Source organism: Belonocnema kinseyi, chromosome 9, assembly GCF_010883055.1.
Source record: "Belonocnema kinseyi isolate 2016_QV_RU_SX_M_011 chromosome 9, B_treatae_v1, whole genome shotgun sequence".
Taxonomy (NCBI): domain Eukaryota; kingdom Metazoa; phylum Arthropoda; class Insecta; order Hymenoptera; family Cynipidae; genus Belonocnema; species Belonocnema kinseyi.
In genome coordinates, this window is record NC_046665.1 from 131,307,376 (window position 1) to 131,317,591 (window position 10,216).

General features: G+C 29.7%; 1 protein-coding gene across 1 annotated transcript; it reads right to left on the reverse strand.

Moving 5' to 3' along the window:
• Positions 1-186: 186 nt before the first annotated feature.
• Positions 187-9,285, reverse strand: LOC117180752 (sex-regulated protein janus-A-like). The gene is made up of 3 exons (XM_033373242.1): positions 9,270-9,285; positions 8,038-8,162; positions 187-388 (listed from the first exon to the last, which is right to left on the reverse strand). Exons 1-3 carry the CDS (start codon positions 9,283-9,285, stop codon positions 296-298), a joined length of 234 nt encoding a protein of 77 aa, XP_033229133.1. The 3' UTR covers positions 187-295.
• Between the last annotated feature and the right edge of the window lie 931 nt (positions 9,286-10,216).

Below are 10,216 nucleotides of genomic sequence, written 5' to 3' on the forward strand. Positions count from 1 at the left end.
ATACACGCTCACTAGCAAAAACCGAACATACAAAAAAGTTGCCATAATTTTTTTAGAGTATGATTTTTTTTGAAATTTCAAATCGAAAAACCGAACAAAATATAACAGTTGATTCGAATTTTTTTTATCACAAGAAATAAAAAACAGAACACATTTATAATAAAAAATTAAGAAACAAGTATATTCCATTTTTGCAAATGTAATCAATTTTATTTCCACATTTTTAAAGTGCAATTACAAAAAACGTATTATTAACATTTCCAAGTAATTCAGAATTGATTTTTCTCCGCAGCTTTTAATATCCTTCATCTGACCAAGTAATTTCATAGTCTGGATACTTTTTCTTGATCAGATTAACAGAAACTTTATGGTCAGCTTTTCCGAATCCCTGGAATTAAAAAAGAAGTTTATATATTAGGGTGATCCAAAAAGTGCATGATTTTTTGGTAATCCAAAAAATACTTTATTTTATTTTTCAGTCTAAAAAAAGCTTTTTTTATGGTGGTGAAAGAAAAGGCTTTGTTTTTTTGTGGTCCCAAAAAGCTTCTTTGCTCATAGTCCAGAAAGAGCTTTTTTTCTGGCGGTCCAAAAAAGGTATTTTCATTTTGTTGCTCCAAAAGACTTTATTTTCTGGTCTAAAAAGGAATTATTTTTTCTAGTGGTAAAAAAAGATTTGATTTTTATGCGGGCAAAAAAGGTTAGTTTTTTGCTGGTGGTCCAAAAAATACTTTATTTTACTTTTCAGTCTGAAAAAAGTTTTTTTCTTGGTGGTAAAAGAAAAGGCTTTATTTTTTTTCTAGCCCAAAAACGGCTTCTTTGCTGATTATCCAGAAAAAATTTATTTTTTCTGGTGCTCCAAAAAGACATTTTCATTTTAGTGGTACAAAAGACTTTATTTTCTGGTCTAAAAAAGGGTTTATTTTTTCTATTGGTAAAAAAAATGTTTTATTTTTTTACGGGCAAAAAAAGTTTTTTTTCTGGTGGTCCAAAAAAGGCATGATTTTTCTAGTAATCAAAAAAAGACTTTATTTCATTTTGTGGTCTAAAAAAAGTTTTTTTTTCGGGTGGTGAAAGAAAAGGCTTTGTTTTTTTGTGGTCCCAAAAAGCTTCTTTGCTGATAGTCCAGAAAAAGCTTTTTTTTCTGGCGGTCCAAAAAAGGTATTTTCATTTTGTTGCTCCAAAAGACTTTATTTTCTGGTCTAAAAAAGGATTTATTTTTTCTAGTGGTAAAAAAAGATTTTATTTTTATGCGGGCAAAAAAGGTTACTTTTTTGCTGGTGGTCCAAAAAAGGCATGATTTTTTGGTAATCCAAAAAATACTTTATTTTATTTTTCAGTCTAAAAAGAGCTTTTTTCTGGTGGTAAAAGAAAAGGCTTTATTTTTTCTTGTAGCTCAAAAACGGCTTCTTTGCTGATAGTCCAGAAAAAGATTTATTTTTGCTGGTGGTCAAAAAAAGACATTTTCATTATGGTGGTACAAAAGACTTTATTTTGTGGTCTAAAAAAGGGTTTATTTTTTCTAGTGGTAAAAAAAATGTTTTATTTTTTTACGGGCAAAAAAAGTTTTTTTTCTTATGGTCCAAAAAGGCATGATTTTTCTAGTCTAAAAAAAGATTTTTTTTTCTGGTGGTGAAAGAAAAGGCTTTGTTTTTTTGTGGTCCCAAAAAGCTTCTTTGCTGATAGTCCAGAAAAAGCTTTTTTTTCTGGCGGTCCAAAAAAGGTATTTTCATTTTCTTGCTCCAAAAGACTTTATTTTCTGGTCTAAAAAAGGATTTATTTTTTCTAGTGGTAAAAAAGATTTTATTTTTATGCGGGCAAAAAAGGTTACTTTTTTGCTGGTGGTCCAAAAAAGGCATGATTTTTTGGTAATCGAAAAACACTTTATTTTATTTTGCAGTCGAAAAAAGGTTTTTTTTCTGGTGGTAAAAGAAAAGGCTTTATTTTTTTATAGCACAAAAAACGGCTTCTTTGTTGATGGTCCAAAAAAGGCATTTTCATTTTGGTGGTACAAAAGACTTTATTTAGTGGTCTAAAAAAGGATTAATTTTTTCTAGTGATAAAAACAGGTTTTATTTATATTCGGGCAAAAAAGGTTACTTTTTTGCTGGTGGTCGAAAAAAGGAATTTTTATTTTGGTGATCCAAAGATTTTATTTAGTGCTCTAAAACAGAGTTTATATTTTCTAGTAGTAAAAAAAAAGGTTTTCTTTTTTTGTGGGTACAAAGGTTTTTCCTTTGCTGGTGTTCCAAAAAAGGCATAACTTTTCGGTAATCCAAAAAAGACTTTATTTTATTTGGTGGTCTAAAAAAAGGTTTTTTAGTAGTGAAAAAAAGGCTTTATTTTTTTTGTGGCACAAGAAAGGCTTCTTTTATGATGATCCAGAAAAGGCTTTATTTTTTCTGGTGATCCAATAAAGGAGTTTTTATTTTGGTGGTCCCAAATACATTATTTAGTGGACTAAAAAAGGTTATATTTTTTGTGTGCCAAAAAAGGTTTTTTTTTTGCTGGTGGTCTAAAAAAGGCATGATTTTTTTGGTAATCCAAAAAGGAATTCATTATATTTTGTGGTTTAAAAAAAGTTTTTTTTCCGGTGGTAAAGGAAAAGGCTTTATTTTTTCATGTGGCCGAAAAACGGTTTCTTTGCTGATGGTTCAGAAAAGGCTATTTTTCTGGTGGTCCAAAAAAGGCCTTTTTTATTTTGGTGGTCCAAAAAAATGTATTTAGTGGTCTAAAAACGAGTTTATTTTTCCTATTGGTAAAAAAAGGTTTTATTTTTATTGGTCCAAAAAACGTTTTTTTTGCGAGTGGTCCAAAAAAGGCACGATTTTTTTGTTAATCCAAAAAATGTTTTTTTGCTGATGGTCCAGAAAAGGCTTTATTTTCTCTTTTGGTTAAAAAAGATTTTTTCTGCTGTTCTAAAAAGGCTTTATTTTTTCGTTATGGTCCCCAAAAGAGTTTATTTTGTTTAGCAGTTAAAAAAAGGCTTTTTTGGTGTTCCAAACAAAAATTTTGTTATGTTGGGAGTCAAGAAAAGAATTTCACTTTATTTATATTTTTCATTTTTATTGTTTTCATTGAGAAAAAAAAACCAAAAGCTCATGCATGTATCCATGGGAGACATCTTTTGTTAAAAATTAATATTTATAGATTGAAAATTTCAAGAGTTGGTTGAAAGTAAAATTTACTTGATCAAAAATTCATTTCTTTGCCTTTAAAATGCATAAGTTGGTTGAAAATTCAACTATTTGGTAAAAAAAAACTATACTCCTTCGTAGCAGAATTACTTATAAATCGAGATTTTTTTTCTGAATAAAAATTTAATTATTTGAAAAATTTCTTGAAAATGAGTCTTTTCTAGTAAAAATGCAATTCTTCTAGTTGAAAGTTATTCTGTTTAAGTTTCTTTTTTTTTTACTTGTAATTAAATTATTTTCTTAAATAAGATATCAACTGTTACATTTTTTCTACTATGAGAATTCAATTGTTTGACTGAAAATTAACTGTTTTGATTAATATTCATATTGACAGTAAAAAAATTCAATCGTTTAGTGGAAATTTCTTTCTTTTGTCTTGAAAATTTAAGAAGTTTGTTGACACTTTTGATTCCCTTTTTTATGCAAAAAATAAATTTTTTAAACTAAAAATTCAACTATTCAGTTGAAAATAAACTTTTTTGTTGCAATTTAACATTTGGGGTTGCAAATTCAACTATTTGTAAAAGATTCGTTTTTTAAAATAAATATTATGTCATTAAATGAAAATTTAACTATTCCATTTTTGTTTGATAATTTATTCTTTTACCTTGAAAATTCAACTATTTAGTTCAAAACACGTTTCTTATGGTAACAAATTATCTTCTTGGCTGAAAATTCGACTTTTTTGTCAAAATTGATGTATTCTTGTAAAAATGTATTTTTTGAGTAAGGAAATAATTTTTCAATTAAAATTGAACTATTTTATGAAAAATAACGTTTTAGTTAAAATTTGATATTTTTGTGTTTAAAATAACTTTTTTCTCTGGAAATTCATGTATTTTGTTAAAAATTCATATTTTTAGTTAATAAGTCAACTGTTTCGTTACAAATTCATATTTTATGGTATAAAATTAATTAATTATTTATTTAGTTGAAAATTCGACTTTTTAGTAAAAAAATCCTACTCTTCTTGGTAGAAAATTCAACCATTTTGTTAAAAATTGAATGATTTTGGTAAATAATTTTTTGTTGTGTTAAAAAATAATTTTTTTCAACTGGAAATATTAATTGAAAAATAACCTTTAGTTGAAAATTCGAGTTTTTTTGGGTAGAAAATTAATTTCTCTTTAAAAATGCGTGTATTTCGTTAAAAATTGATTTAAAATTGATCAATTATTTGGTGGAAAATTGATCTCTTTCAAAGTGAGCTCGTCTTTTTGAATGGAAGATTCTGAATTTTTAATAACAGCTTTTTTATTTTTGACTGAAAGATATTTCTTTCTTGAACATTTGTCTGCATATTAAAATTTTTCATACTCTAAATTTGCTTTCTTAAATATCTAGGAAACATTCTTGGGAAACATTAAAAAATAAACACTTTTTTGAACCACAATAATTAAATTTTTTAATTTTTCTGAAAAAACAACTTAAAAATATTGTACAAAAATATAATTGTGATATAAAAAATTGAAAGTTATTTCAAAAATTGATAAATGAATGTTCCTCATATTAGATGGAAACTTAGATTCTGACATTTACTGCATCGATCCGTTTGATTAAATTACAAATTGATTTGCAGACAATTGTATTTCGCTTCAACGGGAAATGGATTTTAAATTAGAATAGTTAAGTGGAGTAGCTATCAAATTAAAATGGATATTATGATTCTATTTAAAACCTGATTTCAACAATTGGCAATATTAACCGGATTCTAATGAAACACTGAAACCCTAAAAGTTTTCAAACCTGTGCGTGTATTTTAATTAACAACAAAGTAAAAATTAAAATTATTTTCAAACAGTTTTACTTGGATTATTCATTTCACTGAAGAAATGGACCAAAAATGCATAAAACTTGATTTTTAGAAAAACAACTTTTTCGATTCGGACAGAAATGTTTTTATTTTTATAAACAAATTGTTATAAGCAAAAGTTTTCGATTATACTTAGTGGTCGCAAAAATCTGAAATACATTTTTCCATAACGACTACGTGCTACTAATTTTTGTCGTTTATTGACATAAATATTCTCAACTTTTCAACTCATTTAGTTTTACAATTTTTTTCACGTTTAGGCAATCAACATAAATTGCATTCCCAAATTCAGAAATCGTAAAAAAAAGAGTAGACAATAAAAAGTTTTTATTTGCGCAGAGTAAATCCGACCCTAAAGACTTTATTGAAACCGGGAAGCTAATTTAAATATCTAAAATAATCTTTCTAGGTGATGGTTTAAGATATTTAATTCCTTTTTCTAATTTTTTTCAAGTAAATAAAACTGTTCTCAAAAAAAAGATAGTTTAGCTACTTTACTTTTATGTTCCAAAGATGAAAGGAAATTCTCCCCTTTTAGTAAAATACCATTTTAGACTAACTTTTCCTGTCGAGAACATTTATTAATTAAAACACATGATTCGACACATAATTTTGATATAATTAAATGTCCCAATTAGTTTTAATTGATTATGAACGTGGCACTCTAAAGATAAAACATGCATGGTTAGGAGTGACGCTCTCACAAACTAATTTTCAGCACCAGCTCATCAAGGCTGTGATTGAAAACTGGGTCATAAAAAAAAATTCATATACGCTTTTTTTTGCCAAAATATTTCATATATTAAAGATTGAATATCTGTTCCCAAGAGAATAGGAATGATTCGAAAATGTTTGGAAAATCAATAACAAAAAACAAACTTAAAAAACAACCAGAAGCACAAGAAAAAAACGTTCTCTTTCCTAGTCACCCCATATTCCTTATCTCTCCATTCTTCACCCCGTCATCCAAAACTCCTTCCTGCTCATCTTACATCACTCCTTGCTTCCCCAAGTAACACTCTACTTCTCCTACATACCGTCCCTAATTTCCTCTACTTTTCCTCGAATGTTTATCTCTTACTCCCCCCAGTTCTTCTTACCACACTGCCCCAGTACCCTTCCCCAATTTCCCCCAAACTTCCTCTTATTCTCTTCACTTCGTCTCCCCTACTTCCCCTTACCTTATCAACCTCCCCTAATTTCCACTCACTTCCCCTCTCTTATTGTCCCTTATTTATACTACACTTATTTCTCTCAATTTCTCCTTCCCAGTTTTCCCTAATTTCTCCTACTTCAAATAATTCCTCTCCACTCATTGCCACTATCCACCTCCACTTCTTTTAATTCCTCTTCACTTTTTTCCCTTCCTTTCTACTACCAAATTTGATCTACACTACCTAGTTTATCTACTTTCCCCTCTATTATTTTCTCTTCGTTTCTTATCCCTAATTTCCTTTAACTTCCTTTACCTCATTATCTCTTACTTCACCCAGGTCCTCTAACCACACTTCCTCTAATACACCTTCTCAATTTCGCTTTATTCTCATCCACTCCCTGATTTCCTTCCTCTAATTTTCCCTGTCCTAATTTTTTCTACCTAACTTCCTCTTATTCTCCGTACTTCCTCACCCCTACTTCCCCAACCCCCATTTCTCCTCACTTTCCCTCCCTAATTTTTGTTAATTTTCTCTACTCATTCTCAATTAACTACCCAACCCTCATTTTTTTTTCAATGCTACTCTCATTTCCTCTCACTTCGACTCTGTTTGTTTACCTTCGTTTCTCCTCCTCGATTTCTCTGCATTTGCCTTTATTCACATACTTCCTCTTCCCCCATTTCCCGTCACTACTACTGCCCTCCCTTCCTCAGTTTCCCTCACTACTGCACTCTAAGATCTCCTACTTACTATTACTTCGTCTTTCCTACTGCTGCTTTCCCAATACCCCTCCCCTTATTTCGCTTTACTTCTTTTCGCTTTACTTCCCCCAGTTCTCGGACTTCCCCTCCATTTTTTCTTTTCTTTTTGTCTCCTTAATTTCCCATTATTATCTCGACGTCAACTACTTTCACTTCCCTTATTTCCCCTCACATGTCCTACTACCCCTCTATTCTTTTTTCTCTGTTTGCACTCCAGAATTTCTTTTACTGTCTCTTACCTCATTATTTCTAACTTCACCTAGGTCTTCTCACCACACTGCCTCTACTACTCCTCCTAAATTTCCCTATATTCTCTATTTTCCCTAATTCTGTTCTCCTAATTCCCCCTCCCCTAATTTCCCTTCAATAACTTTCTCTATTCTGCATACCTCCTCTCCCCCACTTCCCCAATCTTTATTTCTCCTCACTTTTTCTCCCTAATTTTGGCTGATTCCCTCTACTTTCCCTCACCTAATTACTCACCCCTCATTTCCTCTAACTACCCCTCTCCTCATTTCCTCTTATATCTACTCTACTAGTTTCCCTACGTTTCTCACCCCTAATATCCTCTCATTTCCCTTAATTCAATTACATTCCCTTCCCACCATTACTACTACTACTACTTCCTCTTTCCTACTGCTGCTTTCTCAATACCCCTCCCATCATTTCGCTTTACTTCTCCTACTTTACCTCCACTTACTTCCCTTTGTTCCTCCTCTCTGATTCCTCTTATTTTCTATACTGTACGCCCCCCCCCCCCCCCCCCCCCCCCCCACATCATCTCTCCTCATTTATCCTCAATTACACTCACTATCTGCACCTTCACAACCCTTATTTTCCCTTAAGTCCCCTCCCATATATTCTCCTCATTTTTCGGACTTCATCTCCATTTTTTATTTTATTTTTTTCTCTTCAATTTCCTCAGATTACTCCCACTTCACCTAATTCCACTTTTCTCATTTCTCCTCAAAATAACTACTTTTTAACCTCTTATTTCCCCACACTTTCCCTACTTTTAAAAAAGTACGACGTGCAGATGGAAAGACGGAAACTCGAAAAAATTAAAGAGTTGATAACATGGCGCTACGAAACTGTCAAAATGTGAAAATTACCTGCGAGTATCCATAAACTTTTATAGTTTTATTTTCCGCATCGTGGTTAATTCTTCCACCACCAAGACATTTGCTTTTTAATTGCAGCTTCTTTAGCACTTCCTCCACCTCATCGTAAATGTCAGCTGAAACAAAAAAATAAATTACATAAACTTTATTTTCTAGCAGACAGGAGGGAGGCTTTAGAATCCGATTTTGGGCAATCAGGTAAAAGTAATCTGGCAAAGAGATAGGAAATAAATTGATGAGACCTGATTTGTAGGGTATAAAAATCCCTTTATAATGATTGATACTAGAATTTTCTGCGACTATCAGTTTACCAGAAATTAATTTGTTAATTTAGAGGAGCATGTTTTGAGAGAAACCTGCCTTTTAATTAATCTTCATTATTATCAAAAATACACTGATCAGATTTCATTTTATAAATCATTACCGTTCAAGGTTTAAAGTATTCAAAAATATTTTTCCTGAATTTCGAAATCCCAAAAGTGTAAAAACTCAATACAAGAAAACAGTTTTTTAGACATTAAAAAAAATATGATTATAAGTTTAAAAATGTAAACGTTTTTGTTCAAAAAGTAAATTTTTGCAAAATTTATATTACAGTAAATTTTGTTTTAATACAATCAGACACTATTCGTAATTAACAAATTAATTGATCATAAACTAATAGTCACAGAGGTTTTTAGAAGGTGTCACTTTAAAGATATTTTTATGCTCTTTAAATGGAAATCTATGCATTCTTTACGTATCTCTTAACCGAAATCAACAATCTAATCAAACATTTTTAAAAAATCTGATCCCCTTCATTTAACCATTTTTGAATTTCGAATTTCAGAAAAATTCTTTTTGAATTTTTTTCCCTTCCATATTACGAGTTTAGTTACCCTTAATTAACAAATTAATATATCGTAAAATATAAGTTGAGATGGGCCTCAGGAAGGATAATTTTGAAAATATTTTTATGCTCTTCAAATCGAATAAAATTAATTTGTTACGAATATTTTAACAGCAAGTAAATAGGAAACCAAATGTTTATAAAATTGGTTTTAATTTTCACTAACAAATGTATACTTCTTTCAAGAAAACAATTACCTACTTGAAATTTTATAAATGAAAAATGGTTTTAAAAATGTTGGAAATTGTTCGATAGGACAAAAGATAGGAAAAAATACCATGCAGAAGGATATGGTGTACACTTCTGTCAGGAAAAATGGAAGTAAGGAACTTACCCTGTGTGGAACTCATGAAATGTGATTGCTCAATTAATTACCTCTAGCATAATTTATTTTCCTTAGAAAACACTACATCTTATTTCCTAAATAGTATTATATCATTTATAATGTAAAATAAATTGTTAATTTTTTATCTAAAATATCTAATAAGAATTGTGAGATCACAATTTCTTTTATTTATTTATAATTAGAAATAAGTGACTAAATTTTTATTTCCTAATACTAAAATTATTAAAAATTAAAAAACCATTAATATAAATGTCACAGTAATTTTGACAGTTTCAATAATCCTAAAACTTAATTATGATTTAAATACATTATTTAAAAAATGCGTTCAAAGTAATATTTAATTATATATTTATTTTTAATATTTCATTAATTAATTTCAAGAATTTAATAATAATAAATACAAATTATATTAATTCCAACTAAATGAAAAGCAAGATAATTGGAATCACGATTACTGAGACTAAGGACATGATTACTAAGGCATTGAAATTACTGAAAAATTTTCTATGAAACTTAAAATAAACCTGAACATTCATTATTAAATTTTTAACTTAAACAACATATCGCTGGAGTCGCTAAATGTAAGAAATGCTATCTTCCGCATTTTAGTTTTCATTATTAGATAAAGAGGAGTCCCGCTGACCAGGCTCGGCGGTAGCAGTTCGGTTGAATGAGGGGAAGTCGCGTAGTGGGGGAACTTTACACAGGTAGCTGGCGCGGAATTTTTAATTTTCCCGTGTAACGTATACTGAAAAATTGGCCATGAAATTTCACATAAACTTGAACATTTGTTTTGTAATTTTCATCTTGTAAGCTAAGTAAGATATTATTCAAATCGTCATAATTCGAAGATTTTTAATATTATATTTTTAAATTACAAAGTGCTATATTTAAAAAATGTTATATTCCAAATTTTAGTCCTTCTGAGGTAGGAG